The sequence below is a fragment of the Drosophila mojavensis genome, unplaced genomic scaffold (genome assembly GCF_018153725.1).
Source record: "Drosophila mojavensis isolate 15081-1352.22 unplaced genomic scaffold, ASM1815372v1 contig_16, whole genome shotgun sequence".
Taxonomy (NCBI): Eukaryota; Metazoa; Arthropoda; class Insecta; order Diptera; family Drosophilidae; genus Drosophila; species Drosophila mojavensis.
This window is the reverse complement of record NW_025318693.1, coordinates 11,209,775-11,228,578: the sequence shown is the minus strand read 5'-3', so window position 1 is coordinate 11,228,578 and position 18,804 is coordinate 11,209,775. Positions and strand designations below refer to the sequence as shown.

General features: G+C 35.4%; 6 protein-coding genes and 1 pseudogene across 6 annotated transcripts; 4 read left to right on the top strand and 3 right to left on the bottom strand.

Annotated features, from left to right (window-relative positions):
- Positions 1–735: 735 nt before the first annotated feature.
- On the bottom strand, positions 736–9,280 carry LOC6572681 (histone H1-like). Its single transcript, XM_044007330.1, is given in 4 exon segments — positions 736–1,223; positions 4,125–4,391; positions 6,495–6,892; positions 8,822–9,280. Coding segments are annotated over 4 exon segments (1,482 nt in total). The 5' UTR covers positions 9,222–9,280; the 3' UTR covers positions 736–806.
- Positions 1,495–1,906, top strand: LOC6572668 (histone H4). Its single transcript, XM_001998738.4, has one exon. The coding sequence runs from the start codon at positions 1,540–1,542 to the stop codon at positions 1,849–1,851; it is 312 nt and encodes a 103-aa protein (XP_001998774.1). The 5' UTR covers positions 1,495–1,539; the 3' UTR covers positions 1,852–1,906.
- LOC6572669 (histone H2A) lies at positions 4,048–4,490 on the bottom strand. Its single transcript, XM_001998739.4, has one exon. It carries the CDS (start codon positions 4,461–4,463, stop codon positions 4,089–4,091), a length of 375 nt encoding a protein of 124 aa, XP_001998775.1. The 5' UTR covers positions 4,464–4,490; the 3' UTR covers positions 4,048–4,088.
- LOC6572670 (histone H2B) lies at positions 4,647–5,148 on the top strand. The gene has a single exon (XM_001998740.4). It carries the CDS (start codon positions 4,712–4,714, stop codon positions 5,081–5,083), a length of 372 nt encoding a protein of 123 aa, XP_001998776.1. The 5' UTR covers positions 4,647–4,711; the 3' UTR covers positions 5,084–5,148.
- Positions 6,089–6,962, bottom strand: LOC122756775 (annotated as a pseudogene).
- Positions 9,281–9,496: 216 nt separating the features above from the next.
- On the top strand, positions 9,497–9,912 carry LOC6572682 (histone H4). Its single transcript, XM_001998752.4, has one exon. The coding sequence runs from the start codon at positions 9,546–9,548 to the stop codon at positions 9,855–9,857; it is 312 nt and encodes a 103-aa protein (XP_001998788.1). The 5' UTR covers positions 9,497–9,545; the 3' UTR covers positions 9,858–9,912.
- A 101-nt stretch (positions 9,913–10,013) lies between these two features.
- Positions 10,014–17,683, top strand: LOC122756774 (putative uncharacterized protein DDB_G0286901). The gene is made up of 2 exons (XM_044007239.1): positions 10,014–11,080; positions 16,723–17,683. Exons 1-2 carry the CDS (start codon positions 10,213–10,215, stop codon positions 16,740–16,742), a joined length of 888 nt encoding a protein of 295 aa, XP_043863174.1. The 5' UTR covers positions 10,014–10,212; the 3' UTR covers positions 16,743–17,683.
- The last annotated feature ends 1,121 nt before the right edge of the window (positions 17,684–18,804 follow it).

The window sequence follows — 18,804 nt, the reverse complement described above, 5'->3', positions numbered from 1 at the left end:
CTTTTGAGCCAACGCAATACAAAAATCATTCGTAAAAATAAAATCTAATAATAAAAATTGTTATATATCAATTTAAAAGATAATAATTCATTAATTTGTTAATAAAATACAACTATTAATATGAAGAAACCCTATAGATTTATACATTAAATATGATTTCATTTCGTTAAAAACACTCATGCTTCTAAGCCAGCGTAATAAAAAAATATTTCAGAATTATGAATTCTTCCCTTTATCATTAAAAATATTTTAATAAATATAAATTACAAAATTAGAATGAAAATTTTATGTTATTATTTTCTTTACTTCAAACATATAATCATTTAATACCATCATATTCAAAATCACATTTCAGATACACTTATCTTGCGCAAAGAAATACATCAGTGTTAAAATATTACTTTATCTTGTAACACAAGGCACAAACTATACAAAATATATAAAAACTAATATAGTTTACTTTTTACTTGTATATAAAAATGTTTTAAGGACACATAATCAGAAATATGTCATATTTGAATTGAAAAGCAATTGGCTTACCACTGTAACACTAAACGCCTTATAAAAATGCAATTTTTGAAAATCAAATAAAGCTATATTGTGCTATTTAAAAACAAAAGACTTTCTTTATATTACATTTTATATCTATGATCGATCGATTTATTTTTGAGATCAACTGAAATCGAAAAAATTGAAAAAGTTGAAGCGAAAATAGAAATCTCCTTGTTAGAAATATTGTGGTCCTGAAAAGGACCGATTTGTTGGATGTTGCTTGTAATATCTACAAAAGAGAATAGCGAAGCAATTTAAGCGCGCTCGCCACGGATACGTCTGGCCAGTTGAATGTCCTTGGGCATGATCGTGACGCGTTTGGCATGAATGGCGCACAAATTTGTATCTTCGAATAGGCCAACCAAGTAGGCTTCGCTAGCTTCCTGCAGAGCCATTACAGCTGAGCTTTGGAAACGAAGGTCAGTCTTGAAATCCTGAGCGATTTCACGGACTAAACGCTGGAACGGCAACTTGCGTATAAGCAATTCTGTGCTCTTCTGGTAACGACGAATTTCACGCAGAGCAACTGTACCAGGGCGATAGCGATGAGGTTTTTTCACACCGCCAGTAGCTGGCGCACTTTTACGTGCTGCCTTAGTAGCCAACTGCTTACGAGGAGCCTTGCCTCCAGTAGACTTCCGAGCGGTCTGCTTTGTACGAGCCATTTTTCACTTCAATTCAATTCAACCTTACACTGACACAATTCTAAACACAATGATCGGTCGAAATTATTCCACACTCTTATATAGCAAACTGGTGGTGCGTTAGAAAGAGATCGACATATTCGTGATCGACAAATAGTGATCGTGTTACTCTACTCGGCTGTTGTAAATGTTGCAAGGGTAGTGTGTGAGCGGGATGCAAGCATTATGTGCTCTCTCAAGTTTTCGGATATTTCGGTATAAATAGCAGTGGGCCTGATCGTAGGCATTATTGTATTTCTGACATTCGTGAAGTGCGTATATATATATACATAAAAAGTGAAAAATGACTGGTCGTGGTAAAGGTGGCAAAGGCTTGGGTAAAGGAGGTGCAAAGCGTCATCGCAAAGTGTTGCGTGATAATATCCAGGGTATCACGAAGCCAGCTATCCGTCGTTTAGCTCGTCGTGGTGGCGTGAAGCGAATCTCTGGACTAATCTATGAAGAAACCCGTGGCGTTCTCAAGGTCTTTTTGGAAAATGTTATTCGCGATGCTGTCACATATACCGAACATGCCAAGAGGAAGACAGTCACAGCCATGGATGTTGTCTATGCATTGAAGAGGCAAGGTCGTACACTGTACGGTTTTGGCGGTTAAGAAAAAACGAGTATAACAAGCAACTTATTTTCACAACAATCGGTCCTTTTCAGGACCACCAAAATATTAAAAGAGCTTAAAAATGCGAAATTCAATTATAATTGTCCTTAATATAGACCCGTTATAAAAGTTGTCTAGCTGCGAAATAAATGAGAACAGACGAACGATGACCAGCAACCAACTTTTGAGCATGAATGATTATAAATGAGACTGTACTGTACTGTAAATGACTGTACAGTGACGGTAGTCACACATGTGACATGTCTGCATATTTTGAATTGCTCACTTATTACTTATTAAATTATATTTTTATTTTGTTGCAGAGCTAGAAAGCTGAAATTTGGTTTGTAGGTCCGCGTCGACCACCCAAGATCACGAGCTATGGCGGATATTTTTCCGCCCATTGAGGGCGTGGCAAATCGGACAAAACTTTATCTCCTAAAGTTATAAACCTAGAATGCTGAAATTTGGCACGTAAGCTGATGTTTTAATTCTATAAAGATGGGTGAAAAAATTATATATCTACGCCTACTAGGGGCTTGAAGATATAGTGATTTTTCGAATTCGGCTAGAGACCTGAAATTTGGTATATATACGCGGGTTGACCACCCAAGTCCAACGAGCTATGGTAGATATATCTCCGCCCATTGGGGGCGTGGCAAACCGCAAAAGTTTATATCTCCTACAGTTTAAGAGCTAGAAGCTTTAAATTTTGATAGTTGAGTTGAGATAGTTGAGGAGGCTACCAGTACTCCAGTACTCCTCTATCGATGCCCCAAAAATAATTTTTAAGCTTCTTTGGGGGGCGTGGCATATCGAAAAATACCCTGTAATGTTAACATTTTTTGAGCGTAAGAATTCAAATTTTGCATTTAGGTTACCGGTTGCTCGTTCTAAGAACTGGCCAAATATGAGGAGTCTACGGCCACTAGGGGCGTCGCAATCGGCATTTATTGTGCCCATATTGCGGCATTTATATGCGTCACCATCTATTTATGTATTTGTTCACATAAATAGGCTTAATAGGCATTGATAGCACGGAAGGAAACATTTTTATAAAATTGATAAAATATAAAAAAAACTAAAATAACAAACAAATTTGCAATTTACAAAAACGAGTTTTCCGCGGGATTTGAACTCGCACCCAAGCCGAATAGCATGTTCATGTCAAAATATCTAAAATAAAGATGGCCGGCGCTTCTGCCTACAGCACCACCGCATCGTTTTAAAAAACAATAATTAAAACGAAATCACATTATTGTTATGACGCCACATAGCAAAATAAAGCCAGTGTAGCAGCTGGAAATTCAAAAACAATGCAAAGACAAATCAATCGCTGCGAGATTCTTAGAATATGCTAGAGCACGCATTTATGTGTGCATACATACACACATACACATGAGCGCGTGTATAAGGCTGGAATACTTGATGCTATGCGAGCAGACTTATATACATATATACATACATATGTATGTACTTGCGTATATGTATTTGAGGGCTGTTTAAGAAGAAACAAATTTAAACTTATAAAATTATTCGACTAAGAAAAAGAAAAGTATTAAGTGCCATTCATTCAAGCTCGCACCTTCCCAACAAAATATCTATTTTATAAAAAACGAAATATGTATGAAAAAAAAAAACAAAATAATAATAATAATAATAGCATCGAAGAGGTTTTGAACCTCCCCTACTATAACATAATTTGCGTCGCCCTTAGCACCCGCGCCACTGTTTTGCTCCATCAGACAGTTACTAAAATAGAATAGCATAATAAGAGAGCGTCATCAGACAAAACTACAGTAACGGCTAGAAAGTCCAGAAATCAATCGAAATTCTAAGAATGTGAGAAAAGGCGCGCTCCTGTCTGTACGCATAGAATAGACGATGAGTGTGTGCACATGTATAGGAAAATCGCGCTGATCTGCTGCTAGCTTGAAGCCAGTATCCAATATATGGATATAAATATATATTATTAATTCAAAATTGTATGTAATTTTAATGCAATGATGCAATGATGCAATGATCATAGCAATAGCTATCGATGATTTTCCAATTTTAATGGGATCATGCCCTGTTTCTGGTTGACAGCGTTTGGGCTGTGAATGAGTCTTCTGCAATCGGTATCGCCCCCGACTTGTTCTTATTTTTGTAGACTAATATATGAAAAATCGCATCTCTTTTGTACTTTTGGTCGTCCTGAAAAGGACGTTTGGTTTCCATGTGCACTAATTCGTAATTTAAGCCTTCTTTTCGGTCTTCTTGGGCAACAGAACTGCTTGGATGTTAGGCAACACACCGCCCTGGGCAATAGTGACGCCCGAAAGGAGTTTATTCAACTCTTCATCGTTGCGGATGGCCAATTGCAGATGGCGAGGGATAATTCTGGTTTTCTTGTTGTCGCGGGCTGCATTACCAGCCAACTCCAAAACTTCAGCGGCCAAATATTCCATAACAGCCGCCAAGTAAACTGGAGCACCGGCACCAACACGCTCGGCATAGTTGCCCTTGCGAAGAAGCCGATGAATACGACCAACGGGAAACTGCAGGCCAGCGCGGTTTGAGCGCGACTTTGCCTTTCCCTTCACTTTTCCACCTTTACCACGACCAGACATTATATTCCTTTTATTCTTCTTACACTTTTTCACTCAACAAACAAGAATCGAATGCCCAAAACCCGAACAATGTCAACTTATACTTTTTTACCTACCTACTTTTTCAGCTAAAGAGGGTGAGTTGTGCTGTGCGCAAACATGAAAACGTTGTTCGAAAAATCTTACAAACGTTAACCAAGTTCTATATTTCTGTCAAACATTTGGGAAGTGAGTAAAAGTGAACTTGAGTGAATAATACAATAATAGTAATGCCGCCTAAAACAAGTGGAAAGGCAGCCAAAAAGGCTGGTAAGGCCCAGAAGAATATTACCAAGAATGATAAGAAGAAGAAGCGCAAGAGGAAGGAAAGTTATGCCATCTATATTTACAAAGTGCTAAAGCAGGTCCATCCTGACACTGGAATCTCGTCGAAAGCAATGAGCATCATGAACAGCTTCGTGAACGACATTTTTGAGCGTATTGCTGCTGAGGCCTCTCGTTTAGCACACTACAACAAACGTTCAACGATTACCAGTCGGGAAATCCAAACTGCAGTCCGTCTTCTGTTGCCCGGAGAGTTGGCCAAGCACGCTGTCAGTGAAGGAACAAAGGCAGTAACCAAGTACACTAGCTCCAAGTAAATCTTACCTCGGTGTATGCAGAACATCCAAAAGAAGAAGCAAAAGGCCCTTTTCAGGGCCACAAATCTTTTTTTCAAAGAATATTAAATATTTCAATGAATGTACCAAATGTACCAAAAATGCCCAACAAGAACGTACAACTATCAAATCTAACTCTCTCTTCCTGAGTGAAGAGCAATATTCTTATCAGAAAAAAATTTTTGTTTGTCTTTTTATACCCTGAGCCCATTTTCAATGGGAAATCAGGGTATAATGGTTTTGTTGATATGTATGTAACAGGCAGAAGGAGGCGTGGCAGACCCACAAAGTATATACTTGATCAGGGCGACGAGTTGAGTCGATTTGGCCCGGTCCGTCCGTCCGTCTGTCCGTATGTTTGAACGCGTCGATTTCAGAACATAGAAGAGCTAGAGACTTCAATTTTTGTTTAATGTTCGTATTTACAGCGCGGATATCAAGTTTATTACTAACAATCAATAACTCATCCCGTTCTTTTTATCGATAAAAAAAACCTTATCGAAAATCAGTTATTAAATTATATCTCCTACATCTTTAAAGATAGTCTCCAATTTTTAAATGTATACTTGTATGCATTTTGTACAACTTCTGTTTTTGATAAAGTTTACCCCCCCACCCCTCACCCACTTTTTTGTAAAAGGCGTATTTCAAATACTAGAGACTTGTACTTTGGTAAGTGCACGCATTGCATTGATGCACGATCTGAAAGTTTCATGAAGATCGTTCTCATAGTAAGCGCACACTGCAGCCCATGCGTGTTGCTTGTATATATATATATATATATATATATATATATATATATATATATATATATATATATTTATTTATTGCTCGAAGGGTTCAGGAGATCTCGTAGTCGAGCAGTCTCGACTAGAGCTTTCTTATTTGTTTTACCTTACGATCTTTAAATTGGCGCTCTCCTTTTTCATTGGCTTATAGATACGCTTATGAAAGTATTTTTTCTCTAAGAAATATGTAATAGTAGTCCTGAAAAGGACTTTGATTAATTACCAATTTCATAGTTTTGAAATTCGGCCGAGTAATTCCGAAGTGAAATTACTTCTTTGTTGCGGACGTAGCTTTTGCTTTTGGCTTCTTAGCAGCTGCTTTTTTCGGTGATGCTGCCGAGACAACCTTTTTAGGCTTAGCACTTGTAGTTTTAGGTTTCGGTGTTTTTGGCTTTGCTGCGCTCGACTTTGCCGCCTTTGCTGTTGTGGGCTTTGCTTTAATGGTTCCTACTTTCTTTGCATCTTTGGCCTTCGCTTTGTCTGCTTTCTTTTTGTCGGTACTCTTTTTGGTCACCACAGCCTTTGATAACTTCTTATCAGCAGCGCCCTTAACTTTTTTGGTGGCAGATATACTCTTCTTTTTTGGCTGCTGCCGATGCAGTTACCTTCTTAGATTTCTTCTCTATAGAGGATGCCTTTGGCTTGGGCTCCTTTTTAGAAGATGCAGACAGCTTAAATGAACCAGATGCACCCTTCCCTTTTGTTTGGATCAACTTTCCACTCGCAACCGAATTCTTCAGGTACTTCTTAATGAATGGAGCCAGCTTCTGGGCATCGCACTTGTAAGTGGCACTGATATATTTCTTAATAGCCAAGAGGGATGAGCCTCCACGTTCCTTTAGATTTTTTATCGATGCATCCACCATCTGCTGAGTTGGTGGGTGTGTTGGAGGGACCGCTGCTTTCTTTGCCTTAGATACGGATGCAGATGCTGGCTTTTTAGCAGCCACCTTCTTCTCAGCCGAGGCTGTTTGGGGAGTCACGGGGGACGCGGATACTGCAACTGCGGAATCAGACATTTTGTATTATTCACTTTATAACAAACGAAACGAAACGTTTTATTTTTTGTTAATTGGAAAATATCATGAATTTTGGTCACCCGTTTGAATGAGAATCGAGGAGGAAGGCCGAACGAGAATGTTTGTGCCATTGAATGTACGATACGCAAAAGTTTACAATTACCATTTTATTGACTTGTATTTTTAAACATTTTAAATTAGATATCCAAACTAAATATGTATTAGATTGTATTCTCAAATGTTTGAAAAATTCATAAAACTAATTTTTGCTTACTTTTATATAATTTCATGATTTTTTATTGCCCCTCAAAGTCTAACTTTGTATGAATGCAAAATAAGTTATCTTGGAAAAATTATGGTTTTAATTAGATAATAATAAAAATGTTTATATATCAATTTGAAAGATAATAGTTCATTAATTTGTTTATTAAATACAACTATCAATATGAACAATCCCTATAGATTTATAAATAACATTTGATTTCAACTAAACCATTTGCCGTTAAAAACAGTCATGCTTTTGAGCCAACGCAATACAAAAATCATTCGTAAAAATAAAATCTAATAATAAAAATGTTTATATATCAATTTAAAAGATAATAATTCATTAATTTGTTAATAAAATACAACTATTAATATGAACAATCCCTATAGTTTCAAAAATAACATTTGATTTCAACTAAACCATTTGCCGTTAAAAACAGTCATGCTTTTGAGCCAACGCAATACAAAAATCATTCGTAAAAATAAAATCTAATAATAAAAATTGTTATATATCAATTTAAAAGATAATAATTCATTAATTTGTTTATTAAATACAACTATTAATATGGAGAAACCCTATAGTTTTAAAAATAACATTTGATTTCAACCAAAACATTTGCCGTTAAAAACAGTCATGCTTTTGAGCCAACGCAATACAAAAATCATTCGTAAAAATAAAATCTAATAATAAAAATTGTTGTATATCAATTTAAAAGATAATAATTCATTAATTTGTTAATAAAATACAACTATTAATATGAACAATCCCTATAGTTTTAAAAATAACATTTGATTTCAACTAAAACATTTGCCGTTAATTACAGTCATGCTTTTGAGCCAACGCAATACAAAAATCATTCGTAAAAATAAAATCTAATAATAAAAATTGTTGTTTATCAATATAAAAGATAATAATTCATTAATTTGTTAATAAAATACAACTATTAATATGAAGAAACCCTATAGATTTATACATTAAATATGATTTCATTTCGTTAAAAACACTCATGCTTCTAAGCCAGCGTAATAAAAAAATATTTCAGAATTATGAAATCTTCCCTTTAACATTAAAAATATTTTAATAAATATAAATTACAAAATTAGAATGAAAATTTTATGTTATTATTTTCTTTACTTCAAACATATAATCATTTCATACCATCATATTCAAAATCACATTTCAGATACACTTATCTTGCGCAAAGAAATACATCAGTGTTAAAATATTACTTTATCTTGTAACACAAGGCACAAACTATACAAAATATATAAAAACTAATATAGTTTACTTTTTACTTGTATATAAAAATGTTTTAAGGACACATAATCAGAAATATGTCATATTTGAATTGAAAAGCAATTGGCTTACCACTGTAACACTAAACGCCTTATAAAAATGCAATTTTTGAAAATCAAATAAAGCTATATTGTGCTATTTAAAAACAAAAGACTTTCTTTATATTACATTTTTTATCTATGATCGATCGATTTATTTTTGAGATCAACTGATATCGAAAAAAAATTGAAAAAAGTTGAAGCGAAAATAGAAATCTCCTTGTTAGAAATATTGTGGTCCTGAAAAGGACCGATTTGTTGGATGTTGCTTGTAATATCTACAAAAGAGAATAGCGAAGCAATTTAAGCGCGCTCGCCACGGATACGTCTGGCCAGTTGAATGTCCTTGGGCATGATCGTGACGCGTTTGGCATGAATGGCGCACAAATTTGTATCTTCGAATAGGCCAACCAAGTAGGCTTCGCTAGCTTCCTGCAGAGCCATTACAGCTGAGCTTTGGAAACGAAGGTCAGTCTTGAAATCCTGAGCGATTTCACGGACTAAACGCTGGAACGGCAACTTGCGTATAAGCAATTCTGTGCTCTTCTGGTAACGACGAATTTCACGCAGAGCAACTGTACCAGGGCGATAGCGATGAGGTTTTTTCACACCGCCAGTAGCTGGCGCACTTTTACGTGCTGCCTTAGTAGCCAACTGCTTACGAGGAGCCTTGCCTCCAGTAGACTTCCGAGCGGTCTGCTTTGTACGAGCCATTTTTCACTTCAATTCAATTCAACCTTACACTGACACAATTCTAAACACAATGATCGGTCGAAATTATTCCACACTCTTATATAGAAAACTGGTGGTGCGTTAGAAAGAGATCGACATATTCGTGATCGACAAATAGTGATCGTGTTACTCTACTCGGCTGTTGTAAATGTTGCAAGGGTAGTGTGTGAGCGGGATGCAAGCATTATGTGCTCTCTCAAGTTTTCGGATATTTCGGTATAAATAGCAGTGGGCCTGGTCGTAGGCATTATAGTATTTCTGACATTCGTGAAGTGCGTATATATATATATACATAAAAAGTGAAAAATGACTGGTCGTGGTAAAGGTGGCAAAGGCTTGGGTAAAGGAGGTGCAAAGCGTCATCGCAAAGTGTTGCGTGATAATATCCAGGGTATCACGAAGCCAGCTATCCGTCGTTTAGCTCGTCGTGGTGGCGTGAAGCGAATCTCTGGACTAATCTATGAAGAAACCCGTGGCGTTCTCAAGGTCTTTTTGGAAAATGTTATTCGCGATGCTGTCACATATACCGAACATGCCAAGAGGAAGACAGTCACAGCCATGGATGTTGTCTATGCATTGAAGAGGCAAGGTCGTACACTGTACGGTTTTGGCGGTTAAGAAAAAACGAGTATAACAAGCAACTTATTTTCACAACAATCGGTCCTTTTCAGGACCCCTAACATTTCTTTAAAAGAGCTTAAAAATGCGAAACTCAATAACTATTCGATTCTCGTTAATAAAACTCGGAACACTTGATAAGTGCAGCATCTGTTGTTATTTAGCTCGAAACAGTTCTCGGCCTTATCGAAGTGAAGTATCTGATCCTAATTATTTTTCTGAGTTGTGAAAAATGATAAAAACAGTGTGGAATGGAATGGCACGCAAGCCAAGTGGAAACAAGTGAATTAGTGAAGAAGAAACAAGTGAACTAAAAGCAAAGACACAACTGTGAAGTGCAGTGAAAAAAAGTGGCATGGACAAGAAAGAAAAAAGGAAGCACACACTAAAAATACAAAATAAAGAACGTGTTAAAAAGGTCTGCCGGCAAATCTGCCGGAGCCTACAAAAGAAAAGAAAAACAGTGCCTGTGCATATGCACGAAATACAAAATCTGTGCATTAATAGAAACGAAAAAAACAACAAAATGTCAGAAAAACATAATACATCTATGTCATCACTAGATGAATATCTAGATGACGAAAGTGAGTCAGTGATGATGCAATATGATGAAATTGATGAAAGTGAACAAGTCATTTTGAACAAAAAACAACATGCACAAATGATGAAAGAACTCATTTTAACAAGAGAGCAGATAAAAATACAACAACAACTAATCCAACATCAAAAAGAACAATTACAAGTCTTCAATAATATGACAAAAATGCAAACAAACACAACAAGCAACAATGAAAACAACATACTACAAGGCAACAAATTTGCCGCACTATATCAACACGAAGAAGACAATAAAAACATTAACGACATCGAATACCCACCACTGCACACAGCCACCAGAGCCTCGAAAAAACAAAAAAGGAAAGCGACATCACCAGCATCAACAGCAACGAAAAACAAAAGCAAGAAACAGCAAAACACCCCCCCAGAAGTAGACGACAACAACGGCGACATCAACGGCGACATCAACGGCGACATCAACGGCGACATCAACGGCGACATCAACGGCGACATCAACGGCGACATCAACGGCGACAACAACAATAGCAGCAACAACATCAACAATGAACCAACGCAGACAACCAACATCAAAATTCCGGCCATCACAATCTACAACAGGACCCCCGAGGAAATGGAAGATATGCTACTGCCCAAGATATCAAAAAGTAATTATAGACTAAATATAATAAATAAAAACATAATCCTAGTTAATGTATATAACTTAACAAACTTTATGCATCTCAAAGAAGTGCTAACAAATAACAATAGAAACTACTACACATATACCCCTAGTTCCCTCAAACCTTACAACCTCATAATAAAAAAACTACCCCCAGCATGCTTTACACAAGCAGAAGTAAAAACAGCATTACTAGAAGCAAACAATGAAATAGAAATACTAACACTAAAACCATTTAAAGACAAATTCTGGCTACTCCAAATTAAGAAATCCCCAAACATAAAACAAATATTTAATATAAAAAACATACTAAACTGTAAAATAGTAATAGAACCATTTAACACACACAACAAAATACACCAATGCCATAATTGCCAAAGATATGGCCATGTTGAAAGTAATTGCAAAATGCCATATCGATGCATGAAATGCACCAACACACATAGCCCAGGCAACTGCACAGTGACCAAAGAGGACCCAAATAGTAAAGTAGAATGCGTCAACTGTAAGGGAAACCATACAGCAAACGCCAAAGTATGTCCAATCAAAATAGAAATATTAAATAAATTACAAGCTAAGAAAACAAATACGACAACCAAAAACAGTAAATCAATAAACAAAGCCACAACAGCCTTAAATAGCCCCATACAACAAAACCTCAAGTTTTCATCCCTCTTCACAACACCAAGTCCACAAACCAATAGTCAGGCCCTCCCAAGCAATATAACAATAACTAACCAAAAACTTAGAGAGCACATGGCAAAGAAATTAAACCAAAAACCCACCCTCTCATTAGATGGACTAAATAAAGATATGGAAACTTTCTTTGGCAAAAACATAATAGACTGCATTCATATAATGCAAAAACTAACTAAAAAATACCCCACAAATAATGCAATAGACCCAAACGAAAATAATAAAGTCAAACAAGCTTTATTGCTAGATTTCCTATTTGAAATAGCACAATGAATAGTAAAATAATGTTCCAAAACGTTAACTCATTAGTCTCTGCACACAAAAAACACGAACTGAACATATACTTAGACAAACACAAGCCCATTGCCATGCTAATCGCGGAACATAGAACAAACACAAAAAACACACCCATCCTCACAAACTACCAATTCATTAGACAAACCTTACACGCATCACATGCAAATATAGCCCAAAGACGTAATATTGCAGATCCTGGCACCTCTGTAGCCATATGCCTGAAAAATGGATTACAATATAAAATAATAGATATTCCACAGCTTAAATACATTGAAGCTGTGGCAATACAAATATCACTCCGAATCCCAAATTACAATATACAGCACCTTATATTAACATCCCTATACAAACGCCCAGGCAATCCACTACTGCTTAGTGACCTTAAATTAATTAAAGACACATTAAACAGTAATAATAGTAAAATAATAATAGGATGTGACCTAAACTCAAAACACCCAACCTGGCACCTACCAAACCACAACCCAAAACATTCAAATAATCTTGGAATCACATTATACATTTGGTTACTAAGGGAACCAAACCTTATAATCCACCCCCCAATGGAACCAACCCGAACAAACAGTAAAACAGCCTGCTCCATAGACTTCTTTATAACATCCAAAGACCTAACCATAACATCCCACAACATCTGCCACACCACTAATGACTTTCCCTCTGACCACCTAGGGATACAAATAAACATACAAACAGATCAAAAACACATACTAAAATTTAAACCAGAAATAACTCACAACTATAACAAAATAAACACACTAATGTGGAATAAAATAATATTAGAAAACTTAAACCCAATACAAAAAAACAATAACCTAACTGCACGAGAAATCGATGCACACATAGAAAATCAAAATACAGCATTCAACATAGCAATAAACTCCCCAATAGCCATCCCAAAAATCAAAACCCTCCCTACCAAACCAAATCCTACAATAAAACTAAACCCACACTGCCTAGCACTAATCAAACATAGGCAAAACATTAGAAACATACTGCACAGACGACTACTACACTTAACAAGTAACGAAAGGGCCTACCTGCGTAATCTAATAAAGAAACTCAAATTTCAAATAACTAAACAAATTGAAATAAGCAACATGATAAACATCGAATATAAATTAAAACAAATAGACATCTGTAAAATAGGATTAAAAAAAACTGCAACAGTTAAACCCCCAAAAACCAAAAACCAAAAACACAAATCCTAAAAAATAATATCACATTAACAACAATAGAAAAGAACAAAATAGACTTACAAACCCCAACAGAATTAAAAACCACATTTAAAAAAATAAATGCATTAGCTTGGCAATACGAACAAGTACATAGACAAAACGATACAATAAACGACAACGCAACACACAACCAACACACTAGACACATTAACAATGAAATCGCCCAACTAACAGAAACACATACTAGTCCAATAGTTCAATTTACAAAAAACGCAAAACGCAGAAGGCAATTGGGCAGGTGCCCAAGAAATTGGATTCACCAATGCACTCCAATTGCTAGAGTGGCTACGTTCCAAAAATAACAAAAAAAACTGCGGGCCCAGACGGTACCAGCAATTTCCTCCTAAAACACTGCAACCTCCTAGTACTAAAACATATTGCAATTCTTTTTAATCACTGCTTCAATATAAACTACTTTCCGGTTACTTGCAAACGTAGCAAAATCATACCAATACCTAAGCCAAAAATGGATCCCCATAATCTAAAAAGCTACAGACCAATATCAATCCTGTCCGCTATCAGTCTGCTATTTGAAAAAATGTTACTACAGCTAATAAAAAACACATAGAAACACCAAATATTCAAACCATTCCAGATAGGCTTCAGAGAAAACCTATCAATTACCAACGCACTTTCAATAGCCAACTTTTTCATACATAACAATATTGCAAAAAAACGAGCCGTAATAGCCTGTGCACTAGACATGGAAAAGTCATTTGACACAGTGTGGACGAACGGACTCGTTTACAAAATGGACAGATTACATTTCGATAAGAACATAACACGGACAATACTCAACTACCTGACAGATCGCACCTTTTACGTAACAGGACCGGGCGGTACAGAGAACTCAATGATAAGAGCAATAACAGCAGGTGTCCCACAGGGCTCACTACTAGCACCCATCCTCTTCAACATATACCTAGCAGACATACCAGAATACATACATCCCCCTAATATGAGAAATACCCCACGCATACAACCTATCATTTATGCAGATGACATATTATTACTATCGGCAGGCGCATGGGCAGCGACAGCCGAAATGAACCTGAACAGATATCTAACCCAATTAAACAACTACTTCATAACTTGGAAAATAAAAATAAATAATGAAAAAAGCACTGGTTGCATATTTAAAGGACCTAAAACAAAAAATGTAAAAAAAAATGCACGAAACTTCACACCCAAAATATACATAGACAGAAATAGCCAAATCAACATAAAACCCGAATAAAAATACTTGGGCGTCATCTTTGACACAAAACTCAAATTTCAAAAAGACATAGAACACATACTAAAAAGAGCAAAAATACAATTCCATAGCATAGCCCACATCTTTAAGCAATTAGAGACTACCCCATACTTGCCAAATAGAAAACTAATTAAAATACGCACATTAGCATATAAAAAAATCATACAGCCTGTACTAACCCATGGTTACGTGGCTTGGTTCAATATAGAATCCAAACAAATGGAACAGATAAACCTATTCGAAAGAAAAATGTTGCGGTACACAATAGGGAAAAGTGCACACAACCCCCACACCCAACATTACATACAAAACTCTAAGCTATACAAACAAACAAAAATCAAACGCATAGACGTACATAATTTTAACATACTAGAAAAATTCATAGAAAAAAACCGAAATTCTACAAATCATCTAATCCAAAGCAGCATAGAACATTAAAGAATCCCCTTCATACTTCAGACTGAACAATTAACAATAAACCACATAAATAGCCTAAAAGAAAAAGGAATAATATATGACTCGAATAATAAGCTTATATTTTATCATAGGAAACACCTATCCATCAACCCAAACGATGGGCTTGTGTATAACACTCATTAATAATTAGACTGAAATTAATACTTTTATTACATTATATTATTGATTAGTTTTAAGTAGTCAGTAACAGTAAAATTATAATTGAACCACTAATAGAGAACAACAAAATACACCAATGTCACAATTGCCAAAGATATGGACATGTTGTAAGTAATTGCAAAATGCCATATCGATGCATAAAATGTACCAACACACATAACCCAGGCAACTGCACAGTGACCAAAGAGGACCCAAATAGTAAAGTAGAATGCGTCAACTGTAAGGGAAACCATACAGCAAACGCCAATGTATGTCCAATCAAGATAGAAATACTAAATAAATTACTAGCTAAGAAAACTAACACAATAACCAAAAACAATAAAACAATAAACAAAGCCACAACAGCCTTAAATAGCCCCATTCAACAAAATCTCAAGTTTTCATCTCTCTTCACAACACCAAGTCCACAAACCAATAGTCAGGCACTCCCAAGCAATATAACAATAACCAACCAAAAACTTAGAGAGCACATAGCAAAGAAGTTAAATAACCAAAAACCCACCCTCTCATTAGATGGACCAAATAAAGATATGGAAACTTTCTTTGGCAAAAACATAATAGACTGCATTAATATAATGCAAAAACTAACTTAAAAATACCCCACAAATAATACAATAGACCCAAACGAAACTAATAAGGTCAAACAAGCTCTAATACTAGATTTCCTATTTGAAATAACACAATGAATAGTAAAATAATTTTTTAAAACGTTAACTCATTAGTCTCTGCGCAACTCTGCTGACCATGGCACCTCTGTAGCCATATGCCTAAAAAACGGAGCACAACTCCAATACATTGAAGCTGTGGCAATACAAATCAATACATAATAGCTGCCTCCATATACAAACAACCACAACACCCATCAGTGACCTAAAAACTACCCAACTCACATTAAACAAACATAATGGTAAAATAATAATAGGATGTGATTTAAATGCTAAACATCCATCTTGGAACCTTCCAATCACAATATCCGACACATAAATCCACAAATCGACTGAATCGACCAAATCTAATCCAATCGACAAAAAATACTTTTTTGAAAAAAAAAAAAAAAAATAATTACAACAATTAATATTGCTTTGAAAGCATAAAAAAGGACTGCTAAGGAAGCATTTATTGTTATATTATTATTTTATTCATTTTGATTCTCAATGTAATGAAAAAGACTGCTAAGAAAGCATTTGTTATATTATTTTCTAATCACAAGACTACGAAAAATTCGTAAATTGATATAGTTTTAAGTTCTGTTAATTATATTGTTAAGTAGTGCTGGGCGCAACATCGATGTAACATCGATACATCGATGTTTGAAATAAAATGAGAAACATCGATGTTTGTTTTTCGATGATCGATGTTTTGTATAAATGTTCCCACCACTAAATTTACTGGTTTCTATACATTAAGCAAAAATCGTGTTGTAAGCTTGGTAAGAAGAAAATTTGCATTTATTTATTTCTTTATTTTATTTTTTATTTATTATTTTTGTAGGATATAGCCCTATAATTTAAAACAGGAGTGTCCCACAAGGTGGAATAGTGCTTTTTATATGGTAGAGCGCATTTTAAGTACTCATGTCGCCATCGCAAAGGTACTGCTGAACACCCCAAAAGCAGTGTTGCCACTATCTGCGGATGAGATTCTTGTGTTGGAGGACTTAAAGCTTCTACTCGCTCCTTTTGACCACGCGACAAAAAGGGCATCATCGAGTAGTTCACTGACAACATCAATAATTATTCCAATTGTATACGGACTTATACATAATTTAGAAAAAATTAATGTCCGACTCGTCTCTGATGATAGTCGTGAGGCATACAATTCATTTATGGAAGGAATTTGACAAAGGCTCATGCAATACGAAAAACGCACAGTCACGCGAATAGCAACTCTTTTGGATCCCAGATTCAAAAAGGAAGGTTTTCTATCGATTGCGAATGCCAGCGAATCCCAAAAAATTTTAGAAAATGAGCTTGCTACACTCTACAGCGTTTTGCCCGCGTCTCCTACTACCGCGTCTCCTACTACCGAACCAGAACTTTTTGAGTTCTTGGAAGAAAATATTTCAAAAAAAGTACGAAGTGGACGAGTGGACTCTATTTTGGCACTTCGTAAATATTTTATGTCCGAAAATTTATCATCATCATCAAGTCCATTAGACTATTGGAAGGTAATGTTTCTCAGATATAAGATGATTTAAAATTATATTGAGAGATGTTTAGCAAAGCTGGACTACTTTTAAGCGAAAAAAGAAGCTCGCAGAAATCAAAAAATGTTGACATACTGGTGTTCATCAACAAAAACGATTGGGTCTCAAATGAGACCCATTAGAATATTAGATGTTAAGTTTCCCATACTTAGATTAATTTTAAATAATGATATTAATAACAATGTAATTGCAGATCTTAAAATACGATAATTTGAAAAAAAAGACTGATGGAGTGATAAATTTTTTATTTACTTTTGTTTTTGTTTCTTTTTTATTTTTAAGTTATGAAATGGATTACACGCGAAAATATATAATTTAATTTTATTAAGAATATAAACGTTGAATTAATTTATAATAAAAAAAATCTCGATTTTTCATCGATACATCGATGTTTTTTATTGAAAAACATCAAACGTCGATGTATCTCCAGCACTATTGTTAAGTAAACCACTCAATAAAGAAATTAAATAAAACAAGTAAGAAAGCTCTAGTCGAGACTACTCGACTACGAGATCCCCTGAACCCTTGGAGTAATAATAATAATATATAATAATAATAATAGCTATTTCAATAATTTTTCGCGTCTTTCAGCTTACACAAGAAACACGCACACACACACATACACACACACACACACACATACACAAACAATTACATACATATACACACACAAGCATAAACACGCATGGGCGGCAGTGAGCGCTTACTATGAGAACTTAATTGTTTAATAACTTTTTTTATGGACGTACGATCTTCATGAAACTTTCAGATTATGATAATAACATGGATATGCATGTAATTGCCAAAGCACAAGTCTCTAGTATTTGAAATACGCTTTTTACAAAAGTGAGGGTGAGGTGGTGAATTTAAGGGTGGGGGGTAAATTTTAACAAAAACCGAAATTGTATAAATTGCATATAAGCATACATTACAAATTTGGTGACTCTAGCAATAAAGGTGTAGAAGATATAATTTTATAACTGGTTTTCGATAAGGTTTTTTATCGATAAAAAAAGATCGGGATGAGTTATCGATTTTTAATGATAAACTTGATATGCGCGCTGTAATTACGGACATTTTAAAAAAAAATTGAAGTCTCTAGCTCTTATATCTTCTGAAATCGACGCGTTCATACATACGGACAGACGGACAGACGGACGGACGGACAGACGGACAGACAGACGGACAGGGCCAAATCAACTCAGCTCGTCACCCTGATCAAGAATATATATACTTTGTGGGGTCTGCCACGCCTCCTTCTGTCTGTTACATACATTTCAACAAAACCATTATACCCTGATTTCCCATTGAAAATGGCTTCAGGGTATAAAAACTAAGAAAGCATTTATCTAAAAAGCTTTTAAGGA